Source organism: Muscardinus avellanarius (assembly GCF_963383645.1).
Source record: "Muscardinus avellanarius genome assembly, chromosome: 13".
NCBI lineage: Eukaryota > Metazoa > Chordata > Mammalia > Rodentia > Gliridae > Muscardinus > Muscardinus avellanarius.
The window spans coordinates 80723029-80747630 of NC_137799.1; the positions used below are offsets into that span (position 1 = coordinate 80723029).

At 40.8% G+C, this 24602-nt stretch overlaps 1 protein-coding gene across 2 annotated transcripts in view; it reads left to right on the forward strand.

The window, feature by feature from the left end:
• The window catches only part of PCSK5 (proprotein convertase subtilisin/kexin type 5), a gene marked incomplete at both ends in the record, with an annotated part of 434445 nt that overhangs the window by 195204 nt on the left and 214639 nt on the right, over positions 1 to 24602 (forward strand). For both annotated transcript variants that reach the window (XM_080709117.1, XM_080709118.1), the window contains 2 exons: positions 1958 to 2170; positions 14021 to 14121. In XM_080709117.1, coding sequence (XP_080565243.1) covers positions 1958 to 2170; positions 14021 to 14121 — 314 coding nt within the window. The remainder of the gene's footprint in view (positions 1 to 1957; positions 2171 to 14020; positions 14122 to 24602) is intronic.

Consider the following 24602-nt stretch of genomic DNA (forward strand, 5'->3'; position numbering starts at 1 on the left):
ATGAATAGTGTTATGGGAAACCAGGCCAGCTGTCTAGCAGCTGTAGCAACCAGAGCTTCATCCCTCCTCTCTGCATGAATTTTTCCCATTCCTATGTCATCATACTGCATGTTTCCAAGTTGAAGGACAAAAAGCAATCTATGTTCAGATTAGTCAAATCTTGTCATAATATTCTGTTACTTCAAAATTCAAAGTCAGGGAGAGTGGATCATGAACACCCCAGATTCTTTGTCATCTCTTTTTCTTTGACTCTTTTTCAAGACAACTTCTCAAAAGTTTTACTCTCCACTTGTGACAAGAAAATCAGGGCTGTGAAGGAAGACAGAGAGGTTCAGCCATGACCAGCTCTGTGGCTTTGATTCTCACTTCCCAGCTGGAAAATGGTGAATTTCATCTAGATGTGGTCCACTGCGCCTTCTGGTTTTAAAATGAAGAAAGATTTTCAGGAATCTAGGTCTTCATCAAAACATGCCTTATTTTGCCTTATTTCTCTGTTTCCTCATGAAAATATCATCTTAGAGATCAAAAGCGTTGCTTTCCTTTATTTAACTGTGTTCTACTTGGAATCTGTTCCTTAATTATTCAGGGCCCTAAGAAAGTATTTTGTTTTTTTTGTTTTGTTTTGTTTTGTTTTTTGGTGGTACTGGGGTTCCTGGAAGCCCTTCTAACTCCGGGCTACACTCCCAGACCTATTTTATATTTATTTGGAAACAGGGTCTCCTAAGCCAGCGAGGCTGGCTCCGAACCAGCGCGATCCTCCTGTCTCCGCCTCCCAAGCGCGGGGATTACAAGCGTGCGCCACCACGCCCGACAAAAAAGTATTTTTAACTATTTTATTTTAAGCTACCAAGTGACTCGATCTCCTAACATTGTAATAAAAGTAAACAGATTTGGACGAAGATGGTACTTATGGTCAAATATGTTTGGAAATTACACTAGACTGTACCTCATTCTTAAAATTTTGTAATCAACACTCACTTATTAAAGGTTTCTAGAAGTTTTGCAATAAAGATGGTTAGTTAATTTTTAACTCAGGGATGCACAAACATAAGTGATTTTGGAGTCTTTTTTATTATGATAGCATCAGTATCCAGGGCCCACACCATGCATAGGGAAAATAAAAATTGGATAGTTGGTACCTGCTTCCGATGCTCACTGACAGTAGGATTTGATATAAAGGCATAACCTCTTTATACCTCATGCTCCCGAGATGGACATAATAGCACCCACTTCATAGTAAATGTGGAGTTTTATGTTTGGTTGGTTTTTTTGTTTTTGGGGTTTTTTTTGGTGGTAGTAGGGGTGGAACCCAGGGGCTTTCTACCTCCAGGCTATACTCCCAGACCTATATTATATTTTATTTAGAAACAGAGTCTCACAAAGATTCTGAGAGCCTCACTAAGTGGCTGAGGCTGACTTCAAACCTGTACGATCCTCCTGTCTCAACCTCCCAAGCTCTTAGATTACAAGCGTATGCCACCACACCCGGCGAATGTGGAGTTTTAAACAATAATATTCCAACTCTAGGGTGTGGCTGTCTGTATTCAAATATTGGCCTTCCCATATATGTTACCAGAAAAACATCTTTTAGCTTCTAATCCTCACTTCCTCATTTATACAATAGAGACAAAAATTGTACCAATTTTACAAGGTCGAAGGAACTCAGCCCAGTTCATGTAACGTATGGGCCTGTGCTCAGTCCATAAATGTTGGCCATTATTATTGTATTCACTGGTGCTCTGGGTACTTCTGTGACTGTTTTTTTTTTTTTCTTGTACTAAAGCAACTTCTCTTACTCCTTCCAAAAGCAGCTTAAATTTATCCTGTTTTTAAAATAACATCACTCTAGTCCCGCAGATATTTAAGTTTGCCCCATCATTGTCAGTCTTCTCTTTATCTAGAGCCTGTGACCCTTGTCTTTTCACACCATCATTTGGCTCTCTCTGTTTCCAAACAGGGGCGGAGAGGCCTTGGTTCTGTGTTTGTCTGGGCATCTGGCAATGGTGGAAGGAGCAAAGACCACTGCTCTTGCGATGGCTACACCAACAGCATCTACACCATCTCCATCAGCAGCACAGCAGAGAGCGGAAAGAAACCTTGGTACCTGGAAGAGTGTTCTTCTACACTTGCCACAACCTACAGCAGTGGAGAGTCCTATGATAAGAAAATAGTAAGTTACATTTGCATGTTTCTTATGATCTGTTTATTTCATATTTGCTTTGAAATACAAAGGAAGAACCATAGGTATATGAGCACAAGTAATAGATGAAACAGCAGGTGAAATTAGCTGATGGTCAACACAAGTCATTGTAAATATTGCCATTCAATTACCAATCAATGGAAATGTGTGTCTGTGTCTTTATATATTCTAGAATTTTAAGCAAACTTAGACATAATTAAGCTTCAGGTCTTTTTTTATTTTTTTCCTCAGTACTAGAGATCTAACCCAGGGGCATTCTACCTCTGAGCTACATCCCAGCCCTGTTTTTGTTTCCTTATTTTGAAACAGGGTCTCACTTAGTTGTGCAGGACCTAACAAAATAGTTGAGGCCCTTGCAAACCTATGGTCCTCCTGTCTCAGCCTCCCAAGTACTGGGATTACAAGCATGCACTGCCACCACACCCGGCTAAGCTTCAGTTTTGAAGACAAATGATTGGTCCATGTTTACACTGTAGGAAATTGGCAAAAAGAAACCAAAATCAAAGTATTACCAAGTTCCCCACCACTGACTTTTGTGTGTGTGTGTGTGTGTGTGTGTGTGTGTGTGTGTGTGTGTGTGGTGGTACTGGGGGTGGAACCCAGAGGCTTTTCTACCTCTGGGCTATACTTCCAAACCTATATTATACTTTATTTGGAAACAGGATCTGACTAAGTTGCTGAGAGCCTCACTAAGTAGCTGAAGCTGGCTTCAAACCTGTGTGATCCTCCTGGCTCAGCCTCCTAAGCAGGGGGATTACAAGCGTGCACCACCACACCGGGCTCCTGTCACTGACTTTTAACCCTACCTTCAGTGCTTTGATGTCTAGGCATGGCTAATCAAGATAAAGAACAAAAATATATAAAGAAACTTACAATTACATTTCGGCTATTCATCCAGCTCTTCATGTATGTGGATTCTGCATCTTCATATTTGACCCATCCATAGATTGAAAAAAGTCAGAAAAAATCATTTTATAGCATTTTTAAGCAGTTCAGTCTTTAAAACTATGTATGTAACACTTATGTTGTTTTATGTGACATGATTAATTCAGAGATGACTTAAAGTATAGTGAAGGATGCACATAAGTTATATGAAAATGCTATGTCATTTTTTTATGTAAAACTTGAGCGTCTTCAGATTTTGGTATCCATGAGAATTCATGGGACCAATTCTTTGTGGATATCGAGGAACTGTTCTTATCTAACTTGAAATAAACCTGTACAAAAGGTGACTTTCTGTGACTACATCACTGAATCTGCTGGAAGGAGAAGCACAGGGGTCCTGTGAGGTCCTCTGACGTGTCCTGTTTTCTAGGCAAATACAATCAAAGGATTGAGTTAGGTTGCTAGTGTAATCTGTATAAGTTATCACTCTTTATTTATTAGCTGGGTAGTTTCAAACAAATTATCTTTCTGTCTCAAAGTCCTCATTTATAAAATGTAGATTTAAAAATATGTAGTCCATAGTGTTATTAAGATAATGAGGAAGTCAATAAGTACTTAGCACAGTGCCGTTATAACCTTTTGGTGCTTAAGGAAGCCTTGACTTTTGGAGTGCCCAGCACTGTGTCACTGATTCTAAAATGCAAACACGTTTACACTTTGCTCTCCTCCTGAGCATGACCTTGTAAACAGTCTTGGAATTTGTCTTTCTAAAGTGTATCTGAGCTGCTGTACCTAATGCTTCTTATCATTTTAACCAAGGCCCTGCTCTCAGATCTTGCAGAACCACAAAGGTGCAGGTCATTCTGCTGGGGTGGCATCCCACTTTTCCACAGTGGCAGAAATACGGGGACTAGGATAAAGCAGTTGAGAATGCTAACCCCAAATCCAAAATGTCCCCAAATCCACAACTTGATCGCTAATTATGCCACAAGTGAAAAATCCCATCAGAGTTCATGAAACTCTGATGCATTAAATATTTAAAATATTTTATAAAATCGCCTTTATACTGTGTGTATAAAACATATGTGAGTTTTGTGTTTAGATATGGCACCCTTACTCAGTATATGTCATCATGCAAATAGGATAGTTATATCTCCTTCACATACTTCTTTTTTATTTGGAGGGTTCTAGGGGTTGAATCCTGGGTGCTCTACCACTAAGATACATCCCCAGCCCTTTTTATTTTAATTAATTATTAAATTATTAATTTATTATTTTTATTTTATTAATTTATTGTTAATTAATTATTAATTATTAAATTATTTTATTTATTTATTTTGCGGGTCTGGTTATGGAACTCAGGGACATTCGACCTCCGAGCTACAACCCCTGGGCTATTTTTGTTTTTTAATTCTTTATTTTGAAACCGGGTCTCACTGAGTCACAAAGGGCCTCACTAAGTAGCTGAGGCTGTTTGCTAATCGTGATCCTCTGGTGAGCCTCCCAAATGCTGGGATTACAAGAGTGCGCCACCACGCCCAGCTTCCCCAGCCTTTTTGAAAGCAATTTTTTGAGACAAGGTCTGGCTGAGTTGCCCTGACTGGCCTTGCACTTGTAATATTCCTGTCTCAGCTCTTGAGTCACTTGGATTAAGCATGTGGCAACATATCCAGCCTTCATATCATTCTTAATCCATATCCATTTGATGTCTCTTGACTCCTAGCTATTATATTATTATTACATTTCATTTCTCAGCTACTTTTTACCACCGTCTTTAGTTACTTTTTGCAGCTCAACCTAAGTAAAAATTGTCAACCTACACATGTGTCCCCATGTACATGATGGGCCAAGGATATAGCTCAGAGATGGAACACTGGCCTGGCATGCTCAAAGCCCTGGGTTCAATCTCCAGTACTTTAAAAAAAAAAAAAAGGCGTTTTTTTTTATCTGACAAAAATAAACACAAGTTCATCTGTCAATACCTACCTCCTTTGTCAATAAGCATAACTCCAAAACAGAGTGAAATATGAAAGGTAAAAATGCAGAGATGAACAAGTTTGGAAAGGTTTGGCTTACTTAATTAAAATGTGATGCTTTTGTGAAATGTTGACTTTGTTTGAGAAATGCTGCAATCTAAAATTATGTCTTTTTTTTTTTTTTTGGTAGTACTGGGGTTCCTGGAAGCCCTTCTACCTCCGAGCTACACTCCCAGACCTATTTTATTTTTGGAAACAGGGTCTCTATCCTCCTGTCTCTGCCTCCCAAGCGCGGGGATTACAGGCGTGGATTACAAGCGTGCGCCACCACACCTGGCGAATCATATCTTTTAAATAGCGAGACATTGTGTCCTGTAACTCACAGTGTCCACTAGTGCTGGCTGGCACCATCATTTCCACATTGTGACATTTCTCAGGAACCTCTGGGGTGAGCATGCTCTCCCCTTCCCTCTGTCTGAAGGCATCTATGGCAAACTCACACTTTTTATTTTTAATTTGATATTTACTCCCAGATTTCACCTTCTTGGGAACTTTATCCCTCCTTGCTGTGATTATGTGGCAGTTGCTGTGTCCCCCATTGACAGGGGCATCAGCAAAAGTTCTCCCATGGACAGAAAAATCAGTCCATTCTGAGGTCAGGGAGAGAGCTTGAGCCGGAAAATGGACACTATGACTTAATGTCTGTTAGTGGGACTGTAGGCTCCACCAACCCTAGTTATTGCTTTTGATACTAAAATGTCACTGGCTCACTGTATGTTTAACTTGATTCTTCTTTTTGTTTAGTCCATTTCTTCTATTTATGTGTATTAGTAATTTGAAAAATACCATTAATTTTTTATAGTAGATGCTTCAGAATCCAGATATAAAGGGTGAAATCTCCTTTCATTGTTGTTACTAGGGATTGAACCTAAAGGCATTCTGTCTCCTAAATATACTCCTGTCTTTTAAAAAAAGTATTTCGAAACAGAGTCTAATTAAGTTTCTGAGAGCTTTGCTAAGTTGCTGGGGCTGGTTTGAACCTTGCAGTCCTCCCTTCTCAACCTCTCAAGTACTGGGATTACAGGCATATGCCACTATGCCTGACTAAGAGCGAGGCCTCTTACGCAAGAGTGTTTTCATTGGGAATGTCACGGGCAGAGCTGATGGGCTCAGTTGGCACTAATTGACACAGTGGATGCTGACCATGAGTTAGGGGGCACCAGGTCCTATTTAAAAGCTAGAGCTAATTCTAGACTGTAGCATTTCTGTAACAAAGGCAAAATTTAACAAAGCGTCCATTTCCAATGAGGAAAGATAGACATTTACACTCTTGATCATCTCTGCATTTCCTGTTTTCTCTAACTTATTCTTATTTGTCTGAATCCCCAAATTACCCCCAATGGGAAAGGATATTTGAAAACTGTTTAAAATTAGTTTCTAACTTCAGATCGACTACCTGGTGAATAAACAGACCTCCCTGAGTTTTGTCACCCTCCTCTATAAATGGAGGATACCAGCACCACCTCAGAGATGAAGATAGTACGATGCTGCTCATAAGGACGGCCTGAGTGGGAGTGCCGGTGACACACACACAGCTCTGTAACTGCCGGCATCTGAGCCAGGAGTCTGCTGCACCCTTGAAGTGCAGGTCAGCCGGTTCTCCAGCTGTTGTGAACAGAGGTGCTGCTGCCCCTCCGTTTTCCCCATCTAGGAATGGTGGCTGTGATCTGTTCCGCCCACCCCATAAAGGAAAGCTCTTTGATCGTGAACATGTTAACAGTTTGAACATGAGTGGAGTTGGCAGCAACATAAGCCTTTTATGATCCAGCTGACCCCTCTTCCTTCAAGACGTCAGAGTGATGAATAATCCTGTGTGACGCCTGGGACCTTGTCTCCACCAAGCTTTGAACCCAAACGCCTGTGGTCCCTGGGCGATGCCCACGTCCTGTTAGTGGCGCGCGTGATTGAATGCTACAGCGCCTTCCTTTGTACCAGGCTTCTTCCCTGAGCCATTCATTTCCTTTTGTCATTCGCAGCCTCTCCAGAAGAGCATGGTTGTCATTCTTCATTCACACAGCACCTTTGTGATTTGAACCAAGACAGTTGCCCAGGATCCTCTCTGATTCTGGGAAAGTACTTTTGTTAAATAAATTTTGCTTGTCCTGGACAAAATACCTTTTCATGGTTTAGAAGTAGGAAAATCTTGTCCTGGGTTTCAAGCATAGCAAGGTCTCTGTCCCTGGGTTTCTGCCATTACTATTAACACAACTGTAGACATTGGTATTGCCTGCAGACTTTCATGGATTTGAATCAGTTGTGGCCTCGTGGCTTATTATAGCAAATGAAGCATCTAAAATATCATAATTATAATAGGAAGCCTTTTTATAACTAAATGAGAATACTTTGAAATGACTAGTTATTTTTAAAGCCATGATATAAAATAGGCTTTTTATTAATGCAATTGTATGCATCTATTTCATATCTCACATGCAGTACATTTATAGTTATATTAATATAGCAAAAATACCACATTTTTTTGCCTTTCTAATACATGCCTGGCACTGCTCCATGCACACTAGAGGCATCATCTCACTGAATCCTTAAAACCCCATGAAAACGCACCATCGTGCCCACTGTACGGATGACAAAACTAAAGCTTTTAAGGCTGAATATAAAGTGCAGCTAAGTAAGTGATACAGCCTGGATTTCAATCAGTCAGGACGGACCCCCAGCCCATCCTAGACTAAGTGTGCTCTCCTGGTAATTTCCTGGTAATTTCTCCTGGTAAATCTCCCAGTGGGTCTATATGCAAAAATAACAATTTTCTTACCTGCTTTGTGTTCCTTTCACTGTGATTAAAACAAGGAAACATAGAGAATATATATATAGGTGTCCACTACATCTTCCTACCTTTCCTCTTCTTCTGAATGGCATTCCTTTACCCCTTAACTTGCTCAGTCAGACCCCTGGCAAAACGCTAAAGCAGAGCATGAGCCCCAGGCTCCCAAGCTCAGCCTCTTGGCTGGTGTTCACACCAGGGCTCTGGTGTGTGCAGAGTGCCTTCTGTAAGCAGAACTCCTCGACACATGCCATAATTGTCATCTCTCCTCAAATACCATCAGCTCAGCCCCTTCATCATCTTCCCTAAAACAGACACACCCCCTCTACCACTCAATAAATGTCCCTGCATAAATGACCATCAGCTATGTGGAAGGATGGAAGCTTGGGAAGTTGTTTACATAGTCACAGGAGGACAGGGAGGTACTCTTTCAGAGCAACTCCTTCAGCTAGTAGGGTAGTGGAAAGCAATTGATAGTTGATAGGGTATTCAGCATTGAAAATTAATGGGAATCTTGCTACATGAAAAAGCTGTCTATAATTTTTCTTAATGTCACAGAGCATTAAAGATTCCACCTGCAACTTCTTATACCCCCCCCCTATATTTCTCCCAAATTCTGTTTTATAGATAAAATGTTCCTTTCTCCCTCATCTCCTGTCATTAAATCATCTCTTTCTTTTGGGACTTGTTCAGCCTTTGATTTTTTTTTTCTCCCTAGGAATCTGTCTTGCTAATCAGCTTATGGGGTCTATCATAGTCCTCCTGGGGGAGGGCTCTGTGAGCCAAGGCTTGGAGAATATAAATTCCACTTAGCCTTCTCTTAATATCATTATATTTATTTGTGCTCAAATAAAACTTGCTGCTCTGGTATCTCAGGATTGTCCTGAAGGCCATTGGGGTGCAATTATCTCACTGCTTTTAATACTTCTAAGAAGTCACAGGGCTCCTTTAGCATCCTGTCCTCCCCAGGCCCCCGCCCAACTCATGCTTCCAAATGCAGCCCCCATTTGTGCCGGATTATTCTCTATAATCTCTGTTTCTCCTTCTGACTTAGAAAATGTCATTATTTTTCATGAGTCAAAGACAAGCGAATCCAAATGTGTTTTGTGCATTTGGAAGTTTGAGCCACATTCTCATGTTAAAAAGTGGAAAGGAGCCATTGTGTCTGAAAAGCTCGGATTTGAATGAACCCTGTGGCTGAGTAGTGCCTGCTACCTGCTGACTTGGGCGGGACCTCCAGGCGGGTTCTGCCATCCCTGTTAGCTGGCCTGGCCTGGTGCCTTTGTTCTCATGGCCGAGGACACTCTAAAACTCAAATTTTTTCTTTTGCTGCTGTTTGGGGGTTTAATGTCTTCACCACTTAACTGCTCTTTGCTTAATCTGTGTTCTCAGGCCAGTTGCTGAGCCTCTCTGAGCCTCCATTGTCTACGCTGGTAAATAAAGCCATAGCTTCCTTGCACGGTTTCTGTGGGTTTGCATGTAATTTTATGCAAACACGCATAATTTTGCACACCGTTTCACTTGCTGTGGGTTGCTTATGGTGGCAGCTGTAGGAGAAGCAGTGAGGTAGCAATCATAGCCATTGTTTAACCCCTGGGTTGTATGCATACATGTACACACCCGATTTTTTGCAAGGTGACTATTAGTTCCTGTGAGTTTTGTTTGGACAGTCAAGAAAGAGATGTTTCCTAATGTGTGGGAGGGTTTGAAGCGTAGACCAAAATGAGTATAAGGGAGACTAGTTTTAGCCATTCAGCTTAGCAAATAAATGAAGGCCTCTGTGGGTCATGGAACTGAGCTGAACATTAGGGAGACACAAAATGAGATAAGATGAGATCCTTTGTTAGTGAGAGGAAACTCACATTTCTAAGCCAAACCTTAGGTTTGCACTTCCCATTTTCAAATTTTCTCAGCAACACAGGAGTGGAATTGTGTATTGACTTGTCATTTGTGATTGAATTTTACATCCAATCTGTGTGACTTCTGGGGACCCAAGAAGCATTTGTGGTTCCTGGGTCCTTTTTATGTTACTGTGCTTAATAAATCAGCTCCTCTCTTTCACTCACGAACACATTTAGGTTTTTGTTTCTGCCCTTCTCCCCCATAGCTGTGTCTGAAAACAGCTTTCTTGGCACATTTCTAATCCAAACCCAAATCAACACCAGAGACAAATTCAACCTAACAGACAGTAGAATCATTTCATGTTTTAAAAATATCTATTCAGTTGCTCTTTTAACAGATGAGACAATATGGCACCTTCCAAATAAAACAGATCACAGGATATCAGGGAGAGAGAAAGCCCTCCCCGAGAGGCTGCTGGAAAGGCTGCTTGCTTAGGACCAAAGTGGGTCTGGACTGAAAGTCCCTGGAGAATGGTATCAACAGGTTACAATCCCAAGTCCAACCAGCTCGAACTATGAAATGTGAACTATTAGGATATCCAGTGTTAGGATGAGAAAAAGTAATGGCTCTTCTCAGAGGAGCCTGACTAGGACTGAGCCATACCCACCCATCTTTACCAAGTGAGGATGACATCCCAAACTTTGTGGAGTCCAAAAAACCATCTGCTACTGATCCTGAGAGAGGCTAAAAATCTAATTTGCTGATCAAGGTGGCTTTGATCTGGCTCAGGGCCCTGTTGTCTCTGGTTTCCTTCCCTCCGATGGACACACATGCTATTTTCTTGAGCAATTTGAGAAGTTAGCTCTTTAGAGGAAGAAATTCTGTTTCTGATTTGGACAGTGAATTGAGGGAATTTAGAGCATGCAAAGATGTACCACCGGGATGGAGACCAAGTTCTGAGACATTCTTAGGACTGTCTAAAGTTCAAGTGCTTTATTGTTCTGGCTTTGCACATAGGATCTCTGGACTCCCTGGCCAACGTTGCAGGCCGAGCAGCCAGCACAAGTTGCCATTAAATTACACTGTCAGATCCTATGTGCATGCGTTGTGATTAATGGGGTTACCCCATGTGGCTCCAGTTTTTGGAACATCATTTTTCAAGGCTGTATGCTCCTTGGTGGTCTTTGACAATTCTCTGAGGCTGTGGCTTCTTCTAATGAGGAAATCTCCACCCGGATCTTCCCCATCGTTTACACCTAAACATCTCCACCACTGGCAGTAACTTTCTCTTGAAATGATGCAGCTGGAATTTACACTAAAAGCAAATGAGAAGAGAGTGAGGATGTTTTGACTTCTTTTCTCCCCCTTCCTTTTAACCTTCCTCTTTACTTTGCCTCCCTGCTCCCTCCCCTCCCCCCCAGCCCCTTCCTCCTATTCTCAAGTTTCGTTTTGTTAAAGTGGTTAGGGAAAAAAATGACAGCACAGCCATGATTTGGAATTTCTCAAGCCTGCCTACTCTCACAGCATCGAGCAGCTCTTTGGGGTTCATATACAAAAGTACCGAGTAGCTTTTTATTTAAGCCCATGTTCTCTCTGTATGTACCTAGCTCCTATATGTGGTTGAGTCATATTCCCATTGCAAACCCAACATCATAAAATTCTGATTGTTCATGTTTGGCTGGGGGTGGTTATTTATTATACTCAAAAAAAATGCTGCACACACTTGAAGTGTTTGTTCTGGATTTGTTTCTGTGCGTTGAAAGTGTCTGGTGCAGCTGAAGAATAAGTAAAGAAAGCCAAGTGGAGAAACATCATGAAAAATTTTGAGTCCAGGCACAAGTCATCAAAAAAAAAAAAAAAAAAAGCCAACAACCTTGGATGAAGGAATGTGATCCTGGGGTGAGGTAGAAAGAGAAAAATGCAGGCAAGGACATCACAGCAACAGCCACTCTGGAGACCTGCACACCAGCTGCTTCTGGTGTGTTCATGCATTGACTTAGAGACCTGTCTTTTGGAAAATAAAGCCACAGATTCATCCATAATTTCAAAGGAGGCCGAGATGCCTTTTTAATGATCCAGCAATCCTACATCTGTTAATATATTTGAAAGAACTGAAAACGAGACCTTAAAAAGATTTTGCACACACATGTGCATCTGTGGCACTATTCACAACAGCGAGGATGTGGAGGCATTCCGGGTATCCATTGCGAGATGAGTGGATAAAGAAAATGTGGCACCATGGAATATTATTCAGCCTTAAAAAGTAAGGAAATCCTGTCATATGCTATGGCATTGATACACCTTGAAGACATGATGCAAAGTGCAACACTTCAAATATGAAAAGACAAATACCAAGTGATTCCACTTCTATGAGTATGAGATACCGAAAGCAACAAAACACAGAAAGAGAAGATAGAATGCTTTTTGCGAGAGGAGGGGCAATGAGGAACCCATGTTCAATGGATATAGTTTCAGCCATGGAGAATGAAAAGGTCTAGAGATACTGTAGACCAACATACATGAAGTTAACAGTACTATACTGAACTCACAAAAATTGCTAGAAGGGTAAATTTATGTTATGTGGTTGTCTTTTTTAGTTTTTTGTTTTATGTTTTTGCTTTTGTTTTATTGCCATAGTGGGAATTTAACTCCGGGACTTTCTACTACTGAGCTTTATCCTCAAACCTTTTTATTTTTTGTTTTGAGACAGGGTCTCACTAAGTGGCCATGAATTTATAATCCTTCTGCCTCAACCACTCAAGTAGCTGCCATTATGGGCATTCCCCTGGTTATGTGTTTTTTAATACAACTTTTTAAAATGCTTTCTTAAAGACAACGATGGAAAGTCCAGACGTTTCTCAACCTAGAACACAGCTCTGTTCATCCACAACATCCTACATATCTACGTGATTCGAAAACTTTTGTTCATTCTTCAGTCTCTTTGTGTCAATACGTGTATTCACCTTGTAGAGACAATCCAGTAGGTAGAGGTGTCCAATAAAACAAAAGACAGTAAAACAGATGACCTCTTGTGAAGCTAAGGTAGTTGTCAGTCCAGATCCACAGCCCATCGTAGAAAAGTGCAGGGGAGCATCCTCCTGTGATAGAGAAGACACTTCTAAGAAGGGTCCATCCTTTGGGAATTATAGAGCACTTCTCAAACCAAATTCTGCCTCTTAAAGGAAGCACCTAGAATGAGACGGCTTTGTTTTCTGCTGCCTCTATGCCCTTCTGCCTTTCTGCTGACCTTCCATGTCCACTTTCTTATCAGTAATCACACTTGTCTTGAGGCCAAAGGGAGATTTATTCAAGCCCAGCCTTGTGCATTCTTAGCACACGTAATGTTGGTCCCCAGGGAACAAAGATGGATTCTTATCCCAGAGGAAGCATTTTAAAACTCTTAAAGATATTACAGTGGTCTTCAGAATCATTCCCCAGTATTTAATTCCTCTTGTTTAGGAGAATTTCAATTTAAGTTTCTGTTTTAGTGAGCTCATAGTGAATCAAAGGTCAAGAACCGTTGCCCTTGCTGGATGATAATATTATCCAGCCGTAGCAGAACTGGATTCAAGCCAAGAAAATAGAAAAAAGAATCTGGTTCTCACATTTTGATTAAAAACTAAAAATAGAGAAATAAAGTTCCTCTTTCTAGAACATATCACCAGACTCTTCGTGCTTCAATCTCATATGAAGGGCACTGGGTTCAGCCTTGTATTTTTTTTTATTGTTGTTTGTTTTTTATGTATCCATGTGAAGTCTCTGGGGAAGCCTTGGGCTATGGGTTATCCATGCAAGAATTCTAGAAAGATTCACAATCAAAAGTTCCTTCTTACCTTTGGCTTTGAAACCTGCAGCTCTCATAGGGTAATAGTTTGGGAAGGCTTAGACAACCAACGTGAGCTCCGTGGCGGTGAATTCAACATGTTTAATTTATTTTAAATGTTGGGGCAATGAGAGAACTTGAAATTTTCACAGGACTGGCACTAGGGTGAAGTGCAAAACCTAAAGAAACACTTTCATGGCCTTTGTGTTTCAAGTTATTGGGTCCCCTAATCCTGATTCTGGCTTAAACAGAAGCAGAGTGCAACTTCCAAACTGTTCCCTTATGAGAGCTGATTTACACAGGCGATTCTCTGAAAGTGCTGCAGTCGCAGGTTACAGAAATGAGGAACTTAATCTCTCAATACTCTTCCATTTCACTTTGGTGAGTGAATATCTTCCCACTTGCATGTGACTCCCACTGACCTGAGCCCTGAGTTTTTCACTTCTGTCTTCCAGATCACCACGGATCTAAGGCAGCGATGCACAGACAATCACACGGGGACGTCGGCCTCGGCCCCTATGGCTGCAGGCATCATCGCCCTTGCCCTGGAAGCCAAGTAAGCCTTGACCTCCCTATGTCTCACTGGTGACAGCCCTAATCTCCAGGAAATCACCCCTTCCCACAGATACAGTCCCTAGCATAACAATCCAGACAATACTCTTTCCAGTCCCACCTCTAAAGCCTCAGTTATTTTAGCTTTAACAACCTATCCTCCTATTGCTTAAGAAGATAGGATTTTTATGGTTCTTCTATGCTTTAAAAAAATCAAACTGTGTAATTACTTTATTATGGAGTCATTCTACAGTCATGCCAATTGGCTTCCACAATCTAGTCTTGCTGAGGTTTTTATTCTAGTCTGGGAATGTCCTGGGAGTCTCGGTAGGTTAGATCAGCCCAGCCTGGGCCTTTCTCTGTAGCACAGTGAGGCAGCCCAGATTCCATGACAGGGCACTGTCCCAGATTAACTCCAGGGGAAAGACTATGTCAAGCCCATAGAACAGAATCCCAGAGACAAAGACAACTGTTTTTCTCAAATCCTGTTCGGTATAATCAAACTATGTCCAAAGATCACTTTGAAAGGTCCCTTCAGCTACTTGCAATCGGCCCATCCCCTCTTTCTCTGAAATCAAATAGGTTAATTTGTCATAAACTCATACAAACCAAATACAAATCTAAAATCTCTTGTCTCCCAGATTGCCCAGAAAACTGAAAGTTCTTTTGCAAATTTAACACCCAAATTCATTCTATGGCAAAGCTTGCCCTGAACTGGTTTCAGGCTATTTACAGTCTTTACTTATTCCATTTATTGTGAAAATTTCTATTTTCACTGCAGAAATATTCATGCATTTGATTATGAAGTGCTGGCTCAGACCCTGCTGGAGGTTTTGTGTAATATATGCTATGAACACCATCCCCAAAAAGAAAATTTTGAGTTCCAAACACATCTGGTCCAAGAATTTTAGAAAAGGGATTGAGGGCCTGAGCTTGGAGGCTCTCCCTGCAGGACAATCCTAAGAAAACATTTTGCCAGAAATAGCCTCACATGCTCACCTAGGGAGGAATGAAAAGACGCTATTGGTCCACTGGCACCTGAAGTCGAGCAATAAATAGCAGATGACAGGGAAGGGATGCGGGATAATGAGGAGGCTCAGGTACTGCAATCATGACGTTGCTGGCTTATTCCCAGGACACAGTGGCTTCCCAACCTTTAGAACTGCCCCTCTGTAAAGCAAGGAGCCGGTGTGAAGGCCGTTGGTCTTTTAATAAAATGTGGAAACGGTAAATTGCTAATGCAGTTAAATCCTTGGACTGAGCCCTCTGCCGCCACCCCTGGACATGCTGCAGGGGTGGATGTGGGTCTGTGTCAATGGGTGGCCTCCCACATAAGCCTTGTGATTGGGAGATACCCAAGCCCCCATTACAATTTAAACTTCCTTCTTTTTGACAAGGTTAAATATGAAGTCATTTTAAACATATTATATTTTTAAGGTGTTAAAACTTGAGGTCTAGCAAGGAACTGGCACTTCTATGAAATTCTCACTTTACAACTTTTCACTGAAGTGTTCTGGCAGCAGAAGTCTCAGCTAAGTGTCTGTGGTTGTGATTTGGTGGGTGCTAAATAGGGTTTGTGAACAAAAATGTATATTATTTTCCTTCTAAAATTCTAGGTTGTTCTCTGAGATATTTCCCCATCCACAAATATTAGAGGGGAAAAATCAGAAATGTCTCCACCCCCCTCCCCAGAAGGCTTGTGAACACATACTCAGACATGGCCTGCTGACACTGTAACTGCACTACACAGACTTAGACGAGATGTGGGTCTGTGATATTACTGCAACACTGCTATTTTCAACAGCAGTTCTTTTAAACACAGTTTAAGCTGAAATGCAAAATCCTTACTTAAAGCAACAGCCACTCGGTGAGATAAGGATACTTTGGGGCTGGGTGACACACGGAAGAGCCACAACTATTTCCCTTTGCATGTGGGGAATTTTCTAAGATTAATTGTCACCCAAATTGTGATGGGTGAAGGGAAGTTCCCCAAATACAGGGCACCTGGAAAATCCACTGTATTGTAATATTCTATTAATCCATTAAAATCATAGGTCTCAAATAGGCAGTAAACAATGTGATAAAACTGGTAAGAATAGACCTTTTCTTGTAACACCACTGCTTTGACCCGCAATCCAATCCCTGCCTGTAAGTGCAGCTAAAAATTGCAGAAAAGAGGTCTGAGTACCGTAAATGTGGGTCAGGCATTGATGTTAAACCAGCAACAAAATAAGCAACAGGGCTGCAGCTGGAGGGAAAATTATCTAACACTAATAAGAGAAGAGCTCAGGTAACAGCGCACTAAAGCTGCAGCTGTCCTAGAACTAAGGCTCACCCTTGACCATGTCCACCGTCCCAGTCCCCAGAACCACTCTTTGCAATCTCTTCTTACACTTTTATTTCTTAGCAATACTTGAACCTTGGCATTTTGAAGTTCAGACTTTACTATCAAAAGCTGAAGAGCCAGATCTACAAGATATACTCCCTTGTAAGAGGAGAGGAGAAAAAGTTACAGCAGACAGTAGGCTCAGGACTCTGCTTCTCTCTCGGATGTGCAGAGCCTGCTCAGGTTTGGCTGAGACAATGGAATGGCTGAGCCTACAGGTGAAAAGCTACAAGCAGAGTTAGTCCCTATTGAACTTCGTGTTCCAGCTATCCTTGCACAAGGAGAAATGTGTTATTTTTCTGAATGTCACTAGATTGAAGTGTTCTTGCTTAGGGATGTTGGAGAAAACCCCTGTATCCTAAGCTTCCCCAGCCTGCTTCCTTTCTGTTCCCCAGGTGTCTCTGCACCAAGAGACTTGCCTTCACCAGCAGGACTGTGAGTCTGCCTGTGGCCATTCTTAATCTTTTTTCTTAGGAAACTAAGGGCAAAGAGAACAAATGTAAAGCATAGAATCAGATAAGCTTAACTTGTCTAGATCTCTTAATAAATGTCTGACATTTGGTTGTGATGACAACCCATAGGACTCTCAGGACTTCCTTTTCCTACAGGGTGTGTAACAACCTACCTTGCAATTACCCCACTGCAATACACAGTGGAGAAATGAGTGAAAACACAGTCAACCTTCTGTATCCATGGGCTCCACACTCACAAATTCAGCCAACTGGTTCGAAATACTTGAGGAAAAAATTCACCTTATATGGGCAGATTTTTTTCTTATCACTGTTCCCTAAACAGTATAGTCTAACAACTATTTGCATACCATTTACATCACATTAGGTATTATAAGTAATCTAGAGATGATGAAAAGCATACAGGAGGATGTACAGAGGGCGTATGAAAATACTGTGCCATAAGAGGCTGGAACATCCATGTGCTTTGGTATGTGTGAGTGGTCCTGGAACCAATCCCCTGCGGGTTCTGAGGGATGACTGTTTTCTCTCTCTAAGACAGGAGTGATTCTCAGTTCCTCTACCATTCTGCCACCTGCTCTTTTCTTCCTGGGCTTGAGCCTCTTTGGTTTGCGTTGTGTTAAAAGCTCTACAGCCTCCTCTGACAGTCGTATCATGAATCTTGCCTCCGTGGTAAGTTAGGTTATTCCTCCTTTTCGTTCCCAAAGATACTTCTAAAAATCATAAACAACTTCAGAATGAGTGAAAATACTGTCATCTTATAAGAGAGGGAAGTAACTATTTTGTGGTGGAGTACACTTAGCACATATTTTATGATTCGGAAGGTTGATAATATTTCACTTTGGAGGATGTGGAGATTTTTCAGTAATTTTCTGGTTCTTCAGCTGAGTGGATAGTGGACATGTAAGCAGTGATTGCTAAGGTATTAATTGCCATTTGGGCCACTGCTAGTTAAAGTGGTGTCTTCTGTATGGAGAAAGCCAAAAAGTTTGAATAAAATGAGTGTACTGAAAAATGGGTATCTTACAGGAGAAAGTATTGAAAGATGATTACACTAATTCTAGGTAGCAATCTAGGAGAACAGAAAACCACGTTTGTAAGGAGCTTTGTAGATTCTAGACTATGTCATCAGTACTCTAGATGTGTAAGAAGACAAAAGAAGGAGCTTACCAGCAACCGATGTTTTACATACAATGGTTTGTAAAGTCAAAATAACTGACATTTGTAAAAGTAGAGTGCTTGAAAAAATAAATTGTGTTTTGCTGAAAGTCTTCTTGACCTAAGCCTGGAATTATCAGCAAAGAAAAGTGATTTTACTGGAGTCTCTTCTATGTTAAAATGTCAACATTAACTCAGGAAATTCAAACTTTCAACTCACCAATGCAACCTTTTTTTTTTTTTTTGCCTCAAATTGCAAAGGGTCTTTCACTGGAAATTTGGAGAATATATATTCAGCTACAAGAAATATTCTTCTACATAGTGAATGAGAAACAAAGGGCCTGTGCCAGGTCGAATTTCTGAAGTCATTTAGGACATAGAAGAAAGGCATCAGTAGAAGGAACCTGCCATAAATCTTTGATTTAAGTGACATAAAAACTTTTCCTCAAATTCCATATGTAAGGGGCCACAGGAATTTGTTGCTTTGAATAAATATATCTAGGCCTAAATTTAAAAATGAGCATATTGTGATGGCTGCTGTTATTCTATTTTTTAAATATACTAAGCGCATAGTAAACATTAGCTGCCTTTAGTATGTTGGGTATATCTATATATACATTTCCAAGTAGGCTCATCTACTTTCTGTTTATTATCTGTGTGCCCCTCATTGCAATTTTCCTATTACCACTAGTTTATAGAATATACCATATAGATATGTATAACACATTCATCGAGAACATAGAATATAAAATATAACTCGGGGTCATTTAGACAATTTCTTACCATACTTTAAATACATTATATATACTATCTTCCAAATGAAGCTTGAATTCCTTTAGAATAAAGATTGCATCTTAGAGTTTTTATGCGTATATAACAAATAGATTAAACACTAGAAAAATATTAAGGCATTATAGTATAAGGCTAGATGTATCAGGCAAGACATAAATCAAATATTTGTACAAAAGTGTCACCATCAAAGGTCTTATAATCTCATTAAGGAAACAACTGTTCACTAGCCAATATACACAAATTATTTAAGAAAGTCAATGTGGAATAATAATAGTCTTGGGGGAAAGACTGTGAAGGCACAGTACTTGGTTAAAAATAGAAGTAGTTAGCTTTGATGACTCAACTTGGAACATGGGTCTGCCCCACGGTTGTACCTCCATGACACCTAAGCATGATGTTTTTATCGAAGATTGTTCTTATAAATAGTACCTTTGTCCTTTTGGTCAACCTGTGTCTTTTTCAGCAAGGGAACTGAGTCCTAAAGAAGCGAACAGAATCCCTCAGCTCTGTATGTAAATTATTGTAATTTTTAGGTTTTTCAGTTGATTTTTGTTAGTCATTCCTGCCTATGCTGCCTTACTTCATCTTTCTCCCTGTGGACGCAAGTGGACTTTTCATTCACTAGAACTGAACTTCACCTGACGTTACTCCTCCTCGGCTTCTGGGGGCTTCCCTCTTACTCTTAGTGGCAGAGATCATGCCTGATGTCTGAAGGACAAAGTGTATTCATACCACATACTGCCAACTGAAAAAAAATATGAAAATTCTCAAGAAATCAGACTAACAATTTACATTTCTAATAAGCCTAAAAAGTCCAAGTAGGTAGGTTTTAAGCACTATATACCTTTGCTTTACCTTTCATTACCCAAATCTTACTGATGAAGATTTCCAGTGCAGAAACAATATAAGGAAATGCTCAAAAAATTTGTAATAAGATTATTATGAGAAGTTAACATCTGTGATATTGAGCACATCTGGAGTTCTGTGGGCCTTTTTTTTTTTTTTTGGTACTGGGGATTGAACCTATGGGCATTCTACCCCTGACCTACACTCTCAGCCTTTTTTATTTTTTATTTTGAAACAGGGTCTCACTAAGTTGCTGAGGGTCTCACTAAATTACCGAGGCTGGCCACAAACCTGCAATCGTCCTGTCTCAGCCTCCCAGGTACTGGGATTACAGGCATGCGCCACCATGCCTGGCTAAGCCTGGAGTTTTTAACAAGTCAGCTATAAGTTAAAGTAACTCCTTGGTGGGGCTTCAAACTTTTAGAACTGAGCATGACCAAGGAAGATTGCAGAAGGATTCAATAGCCACAAACATTTCTAAATATTGGGGTCAGCAAACATCTTAGTACTGATATCCTGCAAAGCAATCTTATCATCTATTTTTTGTCGTTTTAATTAAAAACACATTTCAGCATAAAATGTTCCATTAAGAATTTTCCCAAGGGCCACATTCAGCTGTATGAAACATTGCAGTGGGCGGAGAACACAAATGTGTTTGGTTATGGAGGTAAAATTGCAGAGGACATTCCAACCCTTTCCTCTTAGGAGAGTTTTGTTTATTTCAATTAGAATGTAGGAAGTACATGCACAAACAGTGTGAAATGCAGTCATATATGCCCGGATTCTGTGCAGTCACGGGGGCAAAGAAGCAGGTATTACACGCTACCACCTCCCTTTTTTGGCATACCCTTAGGTTTTCTCGTGTGTGTAATGTTGTATTTTGGGCTTAGAATTTGGCTAAGATTTCAGACATGAAGGTTGAGACATGCAGCAGGATGAGGATAAGGAGAATTAAATGGTAATCAGGGAGGAGAACAGAAAAAAAGGTTTGTGGGGTAAAAACAGCATGCGTTTCATCTTGAGGCAGAGGGGACAGAATAGGGATGTACTGTCCTGGATTATTCCCTATAGTGAAATAATTGTAACCAGATCCACAGAGCAGTTACCACGGGCCCTCTGCCAGGACTGTGCATGAAAATAGTTTTGTTATGTCTACATACACACAGACAATACACTCTGTCCTCTAGTGCTTTTCAAGTTCAAATTATGTAGAAGCCAATTTTCTCTGGACTCGACTTTGTACCTTAAGTAATGGTTTCAAACAGGACTGCTTCCAAAGGTGTCCGTTATGACTGGGAAAGCGCCGGTCAATGGGCTCATTCATCCTGAATTATCTTGAGGTTTTGCCAGTGTTTTCCATCTCCTTCTCCAGATGAGGAAACTGAGAAACGTGTTTGAGAGCTGAGCTGCTCAGGAGCTGAGCTGAGGATGGAAAACTTTTAGGGGATTGCTACCTGCCTCTTTTTGCTTAGCTGTATTTTAAGAAATATGTCATTCACTAAAAACGTGGAGGGGATAACTGGGAATTGCAGCCAGGTGCATTCTACTTCTACATTACATTCCTAGCCCTTTTTTCTTTTGTTTTGTTTTGTTTTTGTTTTAAAGCAGGGTCTTGCTAAGTTGCTGAGGGCCTGGCTAAGCTGCTGAGGCTGGCTGCAAACCTGGGATCCTCCTGTCTCAGCCTCCCAAGTACTGGGATTACAGGAATGCACCACTGTGCCTGGCTAAACCTCATTGTTCTTATTACCATAATAATAAAAATGGTTTCAAGGAAGAATTGTTTATAGTCCCATTTTGGTCACTGGGCTATTTCCTTGTATAACTAATCAAATAGTATTTTCAAGCATCAGCTACTAGAAATGTCTGTTATAAATATCAAATTTATGTGGGAGGAGACAGATAAACTATTTGGAAAGCTAGTGTGGTGGTTCAGGGGAGATTTGGGTCGTCTGGTCAAGGAAATGGTAATAGGATAAGAGAAGTGGGGAGACTTGACATACATTTTGCAGCTCTAACCAACAAGAAATGGCTAGGTATGTGCCTTTGGGGGGGAAAATCAAGACTGAGGTCTTGTTTCTTTGCTGAACCTGGGTGGATTGTGACACCATTGTGAGAAATAGATACTTTTACTATTTCTAATGAGCTTCTGGAAATTAGAAGAAGCATAAAAGCCTGATGGGACAAGATCTTTGGTCCTACATGCCCTGCAACAAGAATTGTAGCAGATGCTTCTGGCAATTATTGACAGTTTAGGTCCAACTCCCACCCCCCCACCCCCAACCCTGCCAGTGGCAGTACATTAATGCTGAGAAAGTGTCTGTCACTGAGATCGTCAATGCTGGAAATGACTGAGGCCATCTACATTTTTAAAAGTGAAAGAAAATAAAGAATATAGATTTACTTACATTCTAAATTGCCTCTGTACCCTTTCCTGTAAGAAGAATGTTAACAGCAAATTAACCCTTCTGCAGTTGCCTGAGGAGATTGCTTAGACTGACTTTGCAAGAAGTATGTAAAATCTAGCATTTCCATTTAGCCTCTCGAGAGTTTGTGGATTTTTCTCATTGCTGGGAAATAATTGTTCTTGATGGCGCCTCTGGTTGCACCCCAAATACTATCAAATATCATTTTTCTTGCTAAGAAATAGAGAAGATGAGTTTTTTTGTTCAGGGCCCATTACTTTCACATCATAGCCTGCTACTTAATCATGTTATTCAAAGCATATTAAAAGACTTTGTCTGTAATGACTCAAATGATGGCCTCATCAAATATCATTATCTTTGTGTTTGAAGATTTCCAGGTATAACCCTAAATTCTATATTGAAACCCAATTAAAATTTAACTCTGTTTACATGCCAAGTGTTCTTGGGCTGAATTTTGAATAGATCTGGCCAGTGCCTACATAATCATGACCTATAATTTTTTACTTCTCAGATATTTTTATCATGTAAAAGTTAGAACTTTTTTTAATGTCCGTTGACCCAAAGAAAATAATTATTCCTAGTGACACTAGAGTCTAGTTTTAGTATTTAGCTGATACCAACATTGTTTTGTTCTCTTTTTTAAATATCTTAATCATAATGCATTTTGCCGTCAGTATGAGAGAAAAAGTAAATAAGAGAAAATATAAATGGCAGATGAAAGCATGTCACTTTACTAACTTTTAAGATTTATTCATCTTGACATCAACAAGTCAGTTATGGCATTTGGCATGTTAGAAGCTCCAAGCAACGCATTCATTATGAAATAAACTGTGACACCTGGAATAGAACGCGCAAACATAAGAAGGAGGACATTGTCTGCTCATGCAATTGCATCATTTCTTACTATCTTGGGTTATGTTTTAATTTCTCTATTTGCGGATAATTCTGAATCTTACTGAACAACTATAAATGCAACTAAGTTCAAGTGTAGTCTTATGTTCTTTGCATATTCCAGGGGGAAAAAAATAAAACAGTAAGCTGGGCGTGGTGGCGCACGCTTTTAATCCCAGCGCTTGGGAGGCTGAGACAGGAGGATCACGCATGTTCGAAGCCAACCTCAGCTACTTAGTGAGGCTCTCAGCAACTTAGTGAGACCCTGTTTCCAAATAAAATATAAAATAGGTCTGGGAGTGTTTCCCAGAGGTAGAAAGTCCCTTAGTGAGACCCTGTTTCCAAATAAAATATAAAATAGGTCTGGGAGTGTTTCCCAGAGGTAGAAAGTCCCTGGGTTCCAGCCCCAGTACCATAAAAAAATAATAAATAAATAAATAAATATGTTTAAAAAAAAAAAACAGTAAGTCTGTGCAGGCTGACAGTGTCATTCCTAAACAGTAAAGATCATAATGCATCAGATGGCAATATCCAGTATATGAGACAAAATATTCTTCTTGCCATTGTAGAAATACAGTGTAGAAATATAAGAACACATACAATAATGAAAGAAAGCACCAGTCAGCTTTTGCTGAAAGTTTGGTTTGGTCCGTACTCAAAATTAATCCTCTCATTTAATACCCTTTGAGGTAGCCGTATCACAGTATTTCAGATATGCAAAATAGGGCTTAGAAATTCACACAGGAAGAGTCCCGCTAACAACCAATCTCCATTACCACAAAAAGAGCGCCTTTCATAGCCAGAAAACACCATCACCAGAAAAACAAAAAAACCACCAGGCTCCAGAGAGAAAGCGAACTGAGAACAGAGCTCAGGGCCACAGAGGAGACACACGCGCCCGAGGACGCGGCAGCAGCGCCATACTGCCGGCGGCAGCGGCGAACTCAGCGGACGGCTACAGCAAGCCAGGTGAGCCGCTGCGGAACAGCCAGGCGGGATCTTTCAGCGCAGACAGCATTTAAAGCTCCCAGTGGCTGAGCTCAGCACACGCTGCAGGGATTCAGCGTGGAAATCAAAACCAGAGAAGAAAAAATACGCCAGCCTCATGGCCGAAGGCGTGGCAGAGGCGCCATATTGCCACCGGCGGCGGCAGCAGCAGTGAATTCACCAAGTCCAGTACAGCTACATCTACGTACTCAAGAACAGTGAGTCAAATTGCGGGCCACAGAGGAGAAATCCCAGTATTGTGCCTCCTGGGACTTGACCCAGTGAGGGAGTGGTGGTGGCAGAGATATCACACCATAGGAGAGCGTGCAACCTGGCACCCCCCATAGTTTAAAGCAGCCTCTATCGACTCCCTGGGTCGGAGACTCTGTGATAAAACCCAGTAAAGGAGTAGTAGGGTCTGAGATAATACAGACTCGAGATCCAGAGCACCTTAAGTGAAGCCATAGTGACCCAAGGGAAGAACCCAGAGAAGGCACAAACCTCCGAAATCATGGGAAAGAGGAATAACACT